Source organism: Plodia interpunctella, chromosome 4 (assembly GCF_027563975.2).
Source record: "Plodia interpunctella isolate USDA-ARS_2022_Savannah chromosome 4, ilPloInte3.2, whole genome shotgun sequence".
Lineage (NCBI taxonomy): Eukaryota > Metazoa > Arthropoda > Insecta > Lepidoptera > Pyralidae > Plodia > Plodia interpunctella.
The window spans coordinates 6,704,063-6,719,939 of NC_071297.1; the positions used below are offsets into that span (position 1 = coordinate 6,704,063).

Genomic DNA, 15,877 nt, shown 5'->3' on the forward strand with positions numbered 1-15,877 from the left:
ATATATATATATATATATATATAATGTTTGGGTCTTATGTAGTGGATAATTTGAAAGTATTAAGTAGTCGTTTATTCGATATGGCGTCCTGACATATCAAGAATTATACATGTTATTTATGTTATGTTATATATATATATATTCTTTATTCAAATATACATCACTTATTGACGTCAAAAAATTACTAAAACTAAGTCTACTGCCGACTTCCAAAGCGTAGGTGAAGAAGAAGCGGCGCAACAAACTTCACCGCAGCCTTTTCTTCAAAGACGTCAATTAACAAATATTGGTCTTATGACCAATAGTTATCCATAGTAATATATAATTGGGAACGCTTTATTAATACATATGGATGGAGTGATAATGATTTTAAGGGCTGGAACCCTAAAAATACATTGTCAGTCAAAAGCTCACAATTCCACACGTTGCAAGGCTGAAGTTGAGACCCGATAAGGTAAGAAATATAAGTACATACATGCAAAATCAAAATTAAGCACAATTTTTTGTATAAAACACATTTATTTTATCTCATTAAAAATAATAAATTGAGATGGAAAGCGATAGATAAATATTAATGCATATAAAATTAATAGAATATCTTAATATATTCTCAACATATAAACAACATCATAATATTTAAATGCAATATACTAAAAGTCAGAACTACACAAAATAATAGGCGCAAAATATAAAATCTAAGATTAGAACATCAGTACTTCGATTCTAATAGCTCTAACATTTTTTGTACTTTTTCTTTCATGCTATCGATTTCCGATTTGACAAATTGTTTCATTTCGTCATATTCCGACACGTTTGTTCTCTTACTGATGACACACTTTGCATTATTTACAATAGTGCGCTCCAATCTGTAATTTTGACAACGTTCAAAGCAACATTGGCCATTTTCAATATCTTCATAATCATCACCAAACTCTCTTGCAGAGTCTGGTTCAGGTATCACAATTCTGTTGTCCTGGTTTGGCTTCACTAGTATCTTGTAAAGAGGCAAAAAGTGAGGGAACAGAGTTATACGTTTTGCAAATGGCTTCAAACACAAAGTTTTAGGCTTTATAAAGTAGAAATTCTGCCAATTCAAAGGCATACATGACCAACATCGAGATCGTTGAGTATATTCTGTAGAATTACCTAGTAATACACTCTCGAAATAAGATATTAGTTTGATTTGCGAAATGTGACCGACCAATTCGGCATCGGCTCTGATAGCTTGGGTATCGCTGACAGCCAAACCGTTAAGCAAATTAAAAAGTACTATAGGAATCATGAACACGAACACAATAAATATAATGTGACTTGTTACTGGAAATGTGCTGAACTTTATAGAGCCTGCATCGAATTCTCCTGTCAACATCACTATTGTTTTAAATAGAGATCTTCCAGGATCTTCGAAAAAGTCTTCCTCTTCTTCGTCCTTGCCCGTTTCGTTTGGATTAGGCGCTTTTTGGTCTTCTATAATCACTTGTCTGAATAAAGTATAAAAACTTAACGCGAACGCAATGATCAGAATGCAGTACCACAATAAAAACTTAAAGAAGTTCCACGATACAGTTTTCAGCATTACAATGTTTGTTGATAGTGTTGGAAATTGACCAATTAGTAGAACTAATTCAGCAGATGATAATAAAATAGCAACAGCTGATAATTGTTGTTTGGTTGACTCTTGAGCTGAGTCGTAGCACACTATCCATATAGTCACGAATATCAGCGCTACTTCCATCCAGTTCTCTATACTCTGCAAGTATCTAGTAGGAGACACTAGTAGTTGAAAAAGTTCACGAATAACTAAGACTATGAGGCCAATAATAGCACCGATATGAGTAACGACATTCAGCATTTCAATAGATTCTGATTGCTTTTTCTCGACGCCATAACCCAATATAATGTACAGAATGAGAGATAGCCAAAAAAGAGAATAAAAAGTGATATTTCCATAAAACAAGCAACTTATTCTTTGCCATTTGAGATACAGGAAGCTTGTAATAACGGGATGTTTTAAAAGTGGTTTTAATTCCTCACATCTTGTCATGTATAGCAAAGCGTCTGTTTCTGGCGCAAAAACAGCATCGTACGCCTTGACGTTATTGTTAGATGTTTTAATTAAAGGAGTATTTAATTCGTTTTCGAATGAGTTATTTGGGTACACTAAGAAGCTATATTTCATATGAATTTCATAATCGTCATCGCTCGGTCGTTCATCATTTGATGTGATACACTCATCTAAATACATCTCCAGAGTTTTGGCATTGATGTCTGCTAATGGCGGCTCATTGAATTGATTTCTTAAACCAATGCAAGCTCCTTTCCTCAGTAAATCTAAAACTGTGTCACTGTCTCCATTTCTGGCGGCGTAATGTAAGGCTGTGTTATTTTTGATATCCTGATGGTTGACGTCGATGTTGATTTTGGGGTGTTTTAATAAAAGCTCCATGCACTCCTTAAAATTTGCCTTCGGATTTTTATAATAAGTTCCCATTCCTTTTATAGTTATTTGGATTAGTGTCTCTCCATTGATGGGATCAAACAAAGTTGAATCATTTTCTATGAACATTTTGAGAATTTTCGAAAATCCATTTTGACAAGCGATAGCCACTGGACGGCTATTGTTCTCTGAAAATGTTGCATTCGGATCTGCTCCACAAGTAAGTAAAGTTTCTACAACTTTTTCAAATCCTTTTTCAACAGACAATTGCAACATAGTGTGCATACCGTTGTGGGATGTTAACGCTGATCTGTGTTCATTTTTACTGACCAGTTTTCTAAAATCTCGTATGAAATTTTCTTCTTCATGTCTGCTAAGATAGTAAAATAATTTATCATTATCAATCGTTTCAATTGATTCTGCATTAGCATCAACTTTTGCCAAAAGATAAGGGAATGCTTCTTTTAAGAAATGACGTGCAGTTTTGCCTCTTCTATCTTTGTATGTATCTAAATCAATTGGATCTTTTGAATAGTCCAAAATGAACGTAATTACTCTCTCCAATCCTTGTTTCGCAGCTAAATAAATGGGAGTAATTCCTTTTAAATCGGGTGAATTCACGTTGCATCCTGCTTTTACAAGCAGTTCCACCATATCTTCATACAACTCCAATTCCCGATCTCGGTCGTCCAAATCTTCTATCTTCTTTATTGCCTTCAGCAATGCTGTATTTGCCTTGGATTTGTTATTTACGTCAATTCTGTCATCTTCTAGTAGCAATTTTAAAGCTTCAATGTTGCCACTGTCAACGGCGAAATGAATCGGCGCAGCACCATGGGTTTCGTTGATATTGTTCACTTGCACCTGATGTTGCAGTAACAGCTTGACGAAATTTTGTTTGTTTGGTTCAGACACTGCTATTTCGAGACAGGTTTTGTAGTCTGGATACTGATAAACATATTCGAGGTCAACGTCGTCGATGAGTTTCTTGAACGTCAAGAAGTCGTTCGTGCGAAGTGCGGTCCTCAGTTGTACTTGCGGATCTGCCCCGAAGAGGGAACCGCCCCGCGACAGTCGATTGGAGTTCATCTCGTAACTGTCCCGCGTCATGTCTCACACTCGACTGGCATCTGGAAGAAGAGTAAACGACGATTTTATTTGGAGCACAATTATTTAATTAAAATTTGTCGTCCTAGAGTATGTACAATATCCCTGATTGCTGTTATTTTTCAATTGATTTTAATCAGTAACAAACATCTGGTGTTTTTAATGTTCTTATGGAAAATACTGTTATATGAACAGTATTTTCTTAAAATTTCAGAATACCTACATACTTAATCTTCGTAGCACAAAAGACTGCTAAATTGATAAACCAACATTAGAAACGCTAAACGATCGGATAAACACTCGTGAGAAACAACCGTGATTGGCATCTAGTAATGGTTTACCGTTATCTACTAATCTAACACGTCGAGTTAAACTAAAAAGATTTAACACTCTTTAGTTGATTGTGTATGTGTTTGGTCAATTTTTCTGTCGGAATTATATATACGAAACAAATGTAGATGTTTGTTGTATACACCTACGTTTAAACTTGTCTCGAAAGGATGGGGATGCTAAAAATTGCTTAGTATTTCGAAGTTCTCCACATTTGTGAATGAAGATTTAATACACTTTGTTTTTTTTTAGCAAAGATTAGAACATTTATGATGTCATTGGATTAAATGAGCTCTTTCCACACTCTACTTAACAGTATGCAGTTGTAATGAACGGGCAATTATTCTGAATTTCTCTCGGCGCCATTAAATTAATGCTCCGCGCGTGCTGCGTGATCTTGCGCAGCTCACTATGCCCAGCAAAATCATTGTAATTGAACCGATTTCCGTTCACTATATTATTATTCTTAATTGTACAAACTTTTCCTACGCTACCATACAAATGTATACTTTCCGGCCTTATACATATATTTCAAAATCGATGGGAAAATTTGTTTATAACTCCCAATTTGTGGATTTTATTACGCCGTAATTGTTGTTAGAAACTTTAATGAACCGACGGAATACTGACTTTTGTTTGTGCTATGTTTTACTATTTACATAGTGAGTACACGAATCACAATTGGTTCTTTTCATTAATTCTAATATCTTATTTATTTATGTACTTCTGATTGATTTATCATAATAATTGAAAAATACAGTGACCCTGCATTTTCTTAGATGTGCTGGAAACAGGAGGTCTTTTGATTTACCTATCCTCAGATCTGCGGTCAATTGAAAATAATGTGTTGCATGGAGACAATAATATCACAGTAGGTACCTACTGATATCACAGATAATATCATACTATATATATATTCAAAAATAGTAATAAAACTTGAGTGTATGTAGGAGTGTATGTACCTACCCACTTCATATAAATCATAGAAAGATATATACCATCAGTTATTGTGAATCATTTTGTATTCAACGCTTTGTTGAGCTACTTAGCAAAACTCTTTAGTAAATATCGAGCATAACGTAATGTATACTGTTTGCCGCTTTATATGCGTACACATTGTCCAGTCTACTGTTTAATTCTAGCCTGTCGGATTACTTAGGAAAATATTTGTCTTCGGTTTTACTTTAAATAAGCCGTGACTAAACCTCGCCTTGAACGTTAGTCATTCGGCATCACCAATTTATTATGTAAATCTTACAAATTTATATGAAAACAACGTGACGAACCTAGGCGCAGTACATCTACTTACTTGAAACTCCCAAATTTGATGTTTCCCTTTACTGAATTCCTTTAAGCTTTATTACAATGTTGTGACAAAAGAGTTATAACATTATAGATTTAACAATGCATTACAACTTGTTATACCCAAAACATGTACGTGATTTTTGATCTTCAAGTGTCTGAATTATACTTCTATTTCGACGAATAAGATTTGTAATTATGAAGTCATGGGAATCGAGTGTGTCATGCTCACTCAAATGGTCAATCTGTCGTGGGCCAGGTCGTGAGGTTCCCTCTATTATGGTTGAGCTACGCGATGGCTGACCCATGCGTCAACTCGTGAACGGGTGCTGCCAGAAGGAACTGGTCATCTCGTTTCTCATATATTTTTATGCAAGTTTAAGTAAGTTAATATATTATAATGTATATATAGTTATATATTATAATCAGCACTCGGATCACAATCATAACCTGTTTTGATATACCTTTTGACTATGTACATTATGTACTTTTATATATTATTAGAAAAAAATATTGTAAGAAACAATAACGGTAAGCCCTTCAGATTCTGGCATGATAGGGACCAACACTGTTCAAATGAGTTTTTTTCGGCATTTCTTCTCAGCAGTGGTCGTTCCGAAATGCCATTAGTTTGTAGCTTGTGAGAAATAACTATAAATATAAAAATTGACGAGAAAAAGTGCCTGTGAAGGTCTAATTTCTGAATAAATGATTTGAATTTGAATTTACCCAATACATACATTTGTCATCATAAGCTAAGCTCTTCTCTATCTGGTGTTAACTGATCTGTTACTTTCTTCTAAGCGATATCCTGCCGTACGAATTTTATTGCTTTTCTTCTTCGGTTTTACTTATCTATAACTTATTCATCTTTCAAATCCTCTACCATGCGCACATGTTGTTTTCCTCCCTTCTCATAACAGGCCCATTTTATCGCCTATTATACATTCCATTGTTTCTGTAATTAGAGCTACCTTCAGTTTCCCCTATGAATTACTTATTCCTTATCCTAGTCAATCTTAACATTCTCATCTCCGCCATATTCACGACCTGTGTAATTTTGACAGCTATGCTTTTATTTATTTCGATTTTACTCTCGAGCAAATTAACTCCTATTTTGATATAATGAGATCAGTCTTCGACGTCCATTGATCTCTTTTATATTAGGTAGGAAAAAAAATACGCACAGACAGCATCATAAAAATTTAACCCTTTTAGTTACAATAAAGCTAAATTCGGACATTGTGATCAAAGAGGCGTATAGAGAGAGTTTACATTGAATTTAGGGACTAAACAATAGCGGTGCGCCCATTGGAACAGTATGTACTTACTTATGTTGTTACTTATACACATGGCGTTTCTTTGTAGTTATAATTTTATACATTTTCGCGAATGCAATGACCAAGGTTTTCAATTTTTACATAAAATCGGTACAAACAAGCCATCATGTTTGAGACTTAGAAAAAGTGTTATCAACATCTACCTACCTAGGTATAAGAACGTAATAGATAACTACCTTGAATTGAATCCCTGTAAACTTTAAATGTTTTATTACCTACATCATACATTTATTTTACCTACTTACTACATTTATTTTAAAAAGTAATGGTATGTAATAAAAAAATAAGAAATGGTAACACGTTATTTAAAGTCTTAAAAAAGTTAAATCGTTACACAGGTATTATAAGTATAAAAAGAAGTTGCGTCTGTCTGTCGTATGAACGCGGTAAAGTCAAAAACTAGCAGACGGTTTTTGTGATTGCTGAGGAAGTGTATAAGTTATTATATTAAGATTTTACCCAAGCGAAGCCGGGTCTGGCCTCTAGTACATATAAACATGTACACAATGAAAATATACCTAACAATGAACAATATTGCAATTATGTTTTACATTTACAAACGGATACGAAACGTTTCTTAACCATCAGTTCTGGTTTTCAATCTTGTTTTATCTATCAAGAATCAAAACCTTTTGAATATAACACCGCACTCGCTCTTTGAATATTTTAAAGACTTGATCTTGACATTAAAGTAGTCGTTTAACTGAGTCATGGTTCTCGACTTGACTGGCTATATCGGTACTTTATCCCTTCAAAGAATGCGCAACTTCACATGCGACGCGAAATGGATCGGCGAGACGGAAGGGCGTTACAAAAAAAAGGAAAAAACAACTCCAGATCACTGGCCCCGAAGCGATTCATGGACTGGATACAGACCATGCAAATAATATGCGTACTAGTAAAACAGACCGAAACCAAAACGTCGTTTTTTATAAACGTTGAAATACTAAAGTTGTTATTTGAAAACGTAAAAATATTCTGTGAAGAACTTTTCATAAAATATAATTTAGTTAGGAAAAGATCGTTCACTTAAGTATTTCAAAAGAAAAACAAAACTGTAAAAGTCAATCAAAGGAAAGGTCTATAGACTAGATACAGGTTTAGATCCTACAGATTGTTCTCCATCAGAATTTAATAGATAGGTATACCTACTGAAAATTCCACACTGTACCTATTTGATTTTTGTAAAAAGGTTAATATCGGTGATAGAATCTCGAAACTAAAATGGTTTCAAGAATAAACTTTAATATTACTTATTCGCATTTATCTATCAGTAAATCCATCTGACTCTCGTATTGTACTTACGTTTGTGTATTTATCCGGAGTGTCAGAGAATTTGATTCATATGCTAAACGTGGCGCAGCTGGGCTTGCGAGATTTACAAACACTTTTGTTATGTAGGTCTTTTACGAATTTAGTGAAGAGAATTTTTCTGTAATCTGAGAAAACACTGTAACACCGTCACTCGATGATCTGTTTTTACGGAATGGAAGCGAAAAGAAACATTATCAAATCTATGTAATCTAATGTCAATGTTGATGACTAATTGCCTAAATACCTATTTAATAATTTATCTAACTATTTTTTGTTCATAATTTGAGTATTTGTCAAATAAGGTAAAATATGTTTACTTTAAGCATCTACATAATTAGCTTATCGTTAGGTATATACTAAAGATGTTCCTATTCCGACGACCTCGGTGGCACAGTTGTAGTGCTTGCTTCTGAACCGAGAGGTCCCAGGTTCAATCCCCGGTCGGGTCATGATAGAAAATGATCTTTTTCTGATTGGCTCGGGTCTTGGATGTCTCGAACTTACTTTTGGACGAGCTCAATATGTGTGATTTGTCCTAATATAAGTTTTTTTTTAGAGAGACTGCTCTAAATCGTCCTCACTCCAATTCGGTATCATTAAAATTTCATTTCATTCATCTATTGGTTATTTGTTATTTTATATTTTAACCATTGTCTAAGGGTGAGTTGCACAGTCAAATTTGACGTTAATTTTAACCGGCGCCATTTTTCTGCGCTCGTTAAAGTTAACGTCAAAGTCGACGGTGCAACCCACCTTGTTACCTTTTTTATCTGTAAATAATAGTCCAACCAGCATTCGAAGATTAACGCATTTTATTTTACGCATTCGTTTAGATATTACCTACTTAAAAGCTATAAATAATTTAAAGATTATTCCAAATGGATACAGTGTTATCCAATCTTTGTTGCAATTAGGCACATCCGTTGTTTCTCAATAGTTTTACTCGCCTTTGGTCCATGGGTTTATCTGCACGCTACCGCTCGGCTCCCATTCCAACTAATTGGCAGTCACGCCTCCGTACACGGGTGAAATTGCTTTATAACTGGGTTTAAAACATTAACTTGAACGTGTTCTTGTTGTGTTGAAGTTTAGATTTAATTTAACTACCGAATTCACCAGGTGGTGTACACACCATCGTACCTACCTACCTACACGTCTAACGTAGGTAGGTACTTACCTATTATGGCTACTGTGTGTGTATGTCTGTGGAATCTTGTGTGTAAAGCAATAAGCTTTGTAAATTCGCTTAATTTTAGAGTCTCTCAGAAAATAGTATTCTTTATTGAATTGGATCTATGAATAAATTGAATTAAATGTAATACAAATTGTTTGCAGTCTAATGTACTAATACTAGAGTACCTATCTAGGTACCTACCTACTTACGTGCTTTAATTAACTTAGAATACGAACTTATGAGTAAACATGTTCGTAAATTATTTTTGATGATTTCATGAAACCATTACGTAGTTCAAGATATAAATAGACGTTTGCCTGTTTTGTATTAAAGAAAATAATAACAGTTTAAAAAAGTAAAATAAAATATAAGTAGGTAAGTACCTTGCAAGTGCTGTGTTGTCTTTTTTATAATTTATTAAGGGCTTACTCTAAGTGCTACTTCTAAATAATGAGAAAATCTTTTTTGATATAATTACGAATTTGTTTAACTTTATACCTGGTTAGTGCAAGGTTACATTAACATAAGAATGTTAAACGAGTTTAGTGTAATAGGTTAGTCTGCCAGTGGACATCCCATATGAGTAAAACTTGTTTTTAGATGTTATGATGTTTGTTAATTACTTAAAAGTTATTTCTGTCGGATAGTCAAAAGTATCAATTTAGTACCGTGCGAAGTGGAGACAAAAAATAGGAAAGCGGACCCTGAGCTCCAACGTTTAACGGCTGAGGAAGAAAAACGCTTAGATGAGAGAGAGTCAGTCAAAAGTATCATTGTTTTGAAATACCTATGTAGGTATGCCAAGGAAGTTATGTTCATCGGAAGTGCAATTACTTTTATATTGCGTCGATTTCCAGAATGGAATCGATTCAAGAATGATTACTAGTCATTCGGCACACTACCAGTGTGCATTACCATCGCGATATGGATGGAACGTGACCAATAAGCTCGTTTAAGAGGAAGAACTTTCCACGAAGACTGATGCGCTGATATGAGGCCAGAATAAGCGTGGTAAATTGGCTTGCCACACATCCGGTGCTTGACCAACTAAGAATACGCTTGAAAGCCTTCCGTTCCGCACACGACATTTCAATTCGGTTCTTGTTTCGTCATAAGCTGGCTATACACTTTTTGTCATCTTTGCGCTTAATTTGCCGCGACCCAAAAGCGAGTATTTCTTTATTTGTACTTTTAGAAAACTAAACAACCATCTAAAGGTACCTACTACATCAGTCGGTTTGAAATACGTTTCCCTGACGCATGACTCATATCATTATGTGGGTTCATATCAGTTTCTAAATTAACCGATGGAAATGCATGCATAAATTGGTGTAATTTTAATGAGCCCAGCACCAATGAACTCAGCATCAAGGGCTTAATAGGCCATAAATATTCGCGCAACACTCCAAATCATTTTACAACACCCTGAAGTGTTGGTAAACGCTTTCGAGTTTCTATTTCGACTCGCTGGACCGATGCGGGCTCTCTTATTTTGTGATTAACTGTTTTTGTACTGATCCATTGCTACTTTTGTAAGAAATTAGGCAGAGTAGGTACTTCCCGCTTTTTCCGCACGTTGGATCTCTGCACCTAACGGATTTGTTGTCTTCGTCTTTTTATTTTGTTTTTGTTTTATTTGTTGTCGTGTTTGGCCTTTGCTCTTCAATTTCTCTACATTTCGTTTTCTTTACTGCAGATATTATATTTTGCAATCAAAATGATATACCTACATCGTGCCATGTAATGTAGGTATATTTTCTTCTTCGTAATGACATTTTTTATGCTTACAGTCCATCGTAATCAAATCACAGCTACTGCATTATGGACTTGTCTCTTATTACGAGGTGACGATTGCGGTTTGATATCCACTTGAGTGTAATAAAACAATATAGAGAATCGTATTTGCATTTGTTTATCCTTGTTTGTCACTTCCAAATATTGCTGTGCGTTCTAAACTACTAATTCTCCAATGTCCAATTGCGTCGCGAAGTGGTAAATAATTGTCACAAATTGGTATATCCTTTTTTGGGATACCGTTCATCGGTGTAAAATGGTGACTGGTAATTTTATTCATGGAAGTTGAAGCGAGTGTAGAGTCGAGTGTGTGCAAATCAAAGGCCCATAAATGGCGCCTTGGCGACGGCTTATGTGGGAGTACCTTGCTTACCTACTTCTTATTATGCGTCAATAGTTGCAACGTTTGTCAAGTAATGACTAATGTAATTGATGGCAGCAGAGCTCCGGGCTAGCTAGTTAGGTGTTGGTATAAATTGGAAAGATTGACGGTAGGTATTTCGTTTCTAACTTTCTTTCAAATAGAAATAAATTTATTCTTACGATACAAATTTACGATCTTACGGTACCTTACAGAAAATGAACAAATTACAAAGGTTTACAAAGGTTAAATTACCGACATTAAAATAATATGCTACTTCCAAAAGAGTACCACTCAGCTTGCGCCATGACGAGGAATCAGGCGCTGATATTCAATGATACCAACTACCTAGTTGTTCGCCACGAACTTAGACCTCGCGAACACAATATTTTTTTACAAACTTTCAAAAACGACTGAACCGATTTTAATGCCCCACGACCCCAAATCTACGGCAAGACCCCAATTCTATTGGCATATCCTACATCCATTTTAAACCTTACCAATTTTACCTATCGCGTTACAAACATACATAAGTAAGTACATAGACTAAGTATAAAATACAAAAAATATAATGTATTTTTGCCCCAAGTAGAATGTTAGACTTAGCTCGCTTCGCTCGCTCTGTCAATTATATAAAACTCTATGTAGGTAACTTTTCCTGTTTTATTTTCTACAACATTATTCATAGAATTTTTAATGTAATTTTATAGTAATAGTACCTACTACAGAAAGTCGCTTCGTAGTGGATACTCACAGGTCCAAGATCGTGAGAAAGCAAACGGGTATATCTACCTACCTATTTGCACTTCGCTTTTCCGATGAAGGCATGCCGCCACATCCAATAAGAGGTCGTATAAGGGCATCGCACGTCTGTCAAACTCATTATTCACTTCTGAGCGGAGTTTAAATTTACTTACATCACATGCCCTCGTCGATACTAAAGTTATTAATTCATGCATTCTTTGTTGATATAAAATTAATTCACACTAATATTGAAATGACACACTTGATTCACCTTGTTTTATAGGTATATATGCAGGTTGACCATTTAAGTTTATAGTAGGTAGGTATTGTAAAAGTGGACCTAGATGTTAATCCCAACTAATATTATCTATAAATGCGAAAGTAAGTTTGTTTGTTTGTTACCTTTTCGCGCATTATCTACTGGATCGGTTGTTATGAAATTTGGTAGGTACACGGGTAGAAATTAACCTGGAATAAGACATACGGTACTTTTTATCTCGAAATTCCCACGGGAGCGAAGCCCCGGTTCGCAGCTAGTTAAAAATTAATAAATTTACTTAGAGGTACATATAGGTGCTTGGTATATTTAGTACAAAGAAAAGCATGTGACTGCACTCGCGTTTGTCCAATAAGATTAGCACAAGACTACACAAGGTACCTACTGTAAACTTGTCTAAAAAATTATTATACAACATTGTATTACATAATTAGTTACAAGTAGTTAATTAGCAGGCAGGTAGGTAGTAAGTACAAGAAAGAAGTACCTACTCATATTGTTTGAAATTCGTGTTTATGAAATGCTAGTTTACAACAAAAAGTGTATGAATTCCTCCATTTTTAATAAATAATAACATTAATTTGCTAATAGTTAGATCTATCTTGTATAATCATTTCTCCCATAGGTTGGAATTATTCAAGAAGTGGGTATGGTAGGTACCTAATATAGAACCTAGTCTAACCAGTTCTCAGGTGTGTCTATAATAGGTACCTATAACTTCAAAATAATATCCGAGTAACATGGGAACATGTTTGACTGTTGTTTGAGTCATTTTGATAAAAATATATCGTGAGACTTTTGAATATTTCTAATAAAATTTTATTTTATAAAAATATGTAGGTTCGTCAGTGGGATCTTCGTCGATCATTATAAATCATAAAGTTGATAATTATGTGTAAAGTGCCCTTCTATTCAAACTTATTTAGGTATTACTAATGCGGTCACCAGTTTTGTTACTAGCCATGTCACTGACACAGCACACGGCCATCCACGCATGTCGACCACTTAATCAATTACACTTGCAGTACCACTAACAAAACTTCCGTTGGCATATGTACGAACGGATGGCCTAACCAGCCCACATGTCCTATAGTATCATAATAAAGATGACGTCATTGCGCCCTCGACCTTGTTCATCACTGAACATATATTTTATGAATATTTACATTTTTTAGATTACTTATACCTATGTGATGCCCCAGTTTTTTTTGTTATAACTTTCAGCTTGTTTAGATATTCCAATCATTTGGTATTCTATTTTCTTTGCGTCCATAAGAACTATTTTATTTCTGTATTCTGAGGAAAACACATAGTACAAGCGATCCGTCCCGGCTACGCTCGGATACAAGTGAAATGAATTATACAATCAAACCTTCCTCAGGAATCACACGATCTACTTATTAAAAAACCCGCATTAAAATCTAAGCGTGTGTAAGTACCTACTTAGGTACCTACCTACACAGGGATAGACAGACAGCGACTTTATTTTAGGTATATCACAGATTATACAATACTTCCAGTATGTACATATTTTACCATTTTACCTATATTATGTAGTAATAGTGGAAAGCTAAATAGAATTCAGAATTAAGTATTGTAAGTAGATAAATGTGTTGGACTATGTTTTGAGACTATCAAACTTTTATTATTACCTTATTACTAAGGTCTTCAAACTTCACCGGGATTAACGTAATTACTTATCATATCGTTCATGTGTTATCTTCGATTTATTTTTAATTTTCGTATCAATCGCATACACACACTACATACTTACACCTGCCCAGGGTGTGTCAGGTAGGGTGAATCGACCGGTTCACCGATCACCACCCGCTCTCGATCACTTTTACAAAAAACCTCTAAAATAACCGTATTACCGCGCGTGAAGTGTTAATTTTGCATAAAAAGGGTTGATCCATCTATTCTTTTCATTTGTATCAGTTGTCTCGGTAGCCAAATATGTTATTTTTCGATCAGTGAGCTGACGAAATCTATCCAATGCGTTTGCGTGAATATTACTGCCAAATCTTAAGAAAAAAATAGTGGGACGTGAACATTGAATCGTCAGTAAAACATGTTTTTCATACGGTTTAACCTTTACTTTAATGTGTGTGGTGTTGAAAAAGAGTTATATTTCCTTCTTACGTGGAAATTTAATAAAAAAGTTAATAATTTACTATAAAATAAGGTGATCGCCATGAGACGTTACAAAACTAAGCTTCCTTCAGTTTACGATTAGGTGATCGTAAGGGGGCGGTTTTGGCCTTATCTTTGTTAAGATTTTGTAGTATCTTGCATGGTGTTGTCGGGAATATTAATATTTACTTTGTTCCATCGTAACATGTTTACTTTATAGATCAGATGGCGATCGGCTTAAAATGAAAAATAATCATAAAATTAAATGCTTTTTACTAATGACAAACCAAGTGGTCGGGAAACGGCCTGTTACCGATAATTTATTTTTTCTATAGAAAAATATTAGTTTTATATGACACAAGAAAGCAGAGGAAAAGAAAAAGAAGATTTTATAAAAAAGAATAGTAATAAAAAAGATACCTTGTTATACAGTGAATGTGCTGAAGAATTGATTAGTGATTTTGAAGAAGATTTGGAAAAAATATAGCCTGCGATGTATGCATTCCCTAGTTGCACTTAAAATGCACAGAAATGCGCGAAATATCTTATTCTGAAGCAGCACTAACGCCCTATAATGTTCATTTTGTCAAACGGAAAAAAATTTTTTTTTCAACAAATAATACAATACAATTTCGACTTTCAATTCATTGCCCTAGAGTTCCTTTTTCAGTGGTTTTTAATGATCGTAAACTGGCGCAAATGTGTGAACGTAAACTGACGAAAAACGATCGTGAACTAAACAAAACACACTTTTTGATTATTTTTAAATTTAAAAATAACAGATAAATAGGATTAATTATGAAGATAGGTTTATTAAATAGTTGAATAGTTTTTTTACGCGTAAAACACAACATCTAGTTTATAATGCAACATTTTTTTAAGTTATGACATTTTAAAGTCGAGACATCGACTAACTGATCGTAAACCAGCAGGTTCACCCTATCATTCATATAGGTTTAAACCTCGTTCCCGGCTATTTTCTTTAGAATTTCTAATCTTCTTTATGTACTTAATTAGATTTTTTATTTAAGATAAACGCCAACGACAATATATTTCGTCAATGACGAATAAGTTTAATAAATTAATACAAATAAACAATTAAACTGCGCGACGCTTGTTTTTATATCAGAGATCTACCAATGATGAATTAGAAAATTCTTACCAATACGACATAAAATTACACTGACCGTACCTGGATATCACACACAGTTTCACACGTTCACAAGCACTGGTTCACTGTTCAGCATTGGTGGACGGGCCACCATTCGGCTGCGCGAGCGTCGCTTGAAGTGAGGCGGTGCGCAGACGCAGGCGTGGGAGAGGCCATGGTCGCACAGATCCTGCATAATCGCAATTGGATTTGCTATATAAAACATACTTAACTTTTCATAAACAATAATCAGAACTCGAAATAAAAGAAAATACTAGTAGCATTTTCTGTCCTTTAATTTTTTTTTTGTAATGTATTAAGGTTTTTGTTGTAGGCGGAGCTCTTGTAATTTGTAGGCGTAAACTTCTTGCCCGAAATCACGTCACAAGGCTGAGTTAGTCATTGCTTTAGTAA

The 15,877-nt window shown here is 34.6% G+C and overlaps 1 protein-coding gene across 3 annotated transcripts; it reads right to left on the bottom strand.

The window, feature by feature from the left end:
* Positions 1 to 499: 499 nt before the first annotated feature.
* On the bottom strand, positions 500 to 15,665 carry LOC128669495 (transient receptor potential cation channel protein painless-like). 3 transcript variants are annotated; one of them, XM_053744375.1, is made up of 2 exons: positions 15,506 to 15,665; positions 500 to 3,567 (listed from the first exon to the last, which is right to left on the bottom strand). In XM_053744375.1, the coding sequence occupies exon 2, from the start codon at positions 3,545 to 3,547 to the stop codon at positions 710 to 712; it is 2,838 nt and encodes a 945-aa protein (XP_053600350.1). In that variant the 5' UTR covers positions 3,548 to 3,567; positions 15,506 to 15,665; the 3' UTR covers positions 500 to 709. The 3 variants fall into 3 exon arrangements, with proteins under 3 accessions (XP_053600350.1, XP_053600351.1, XP_053600352.1); XM_053744376.2 differs by having other exon boundaries at positions 15,501 to 15,629; XM_053744377.2 differs by having other exon boundaries at positions 15,476 to 15,629.
* Positions 15,666 to 15,877: the final 212 nt, after the last annotated feature.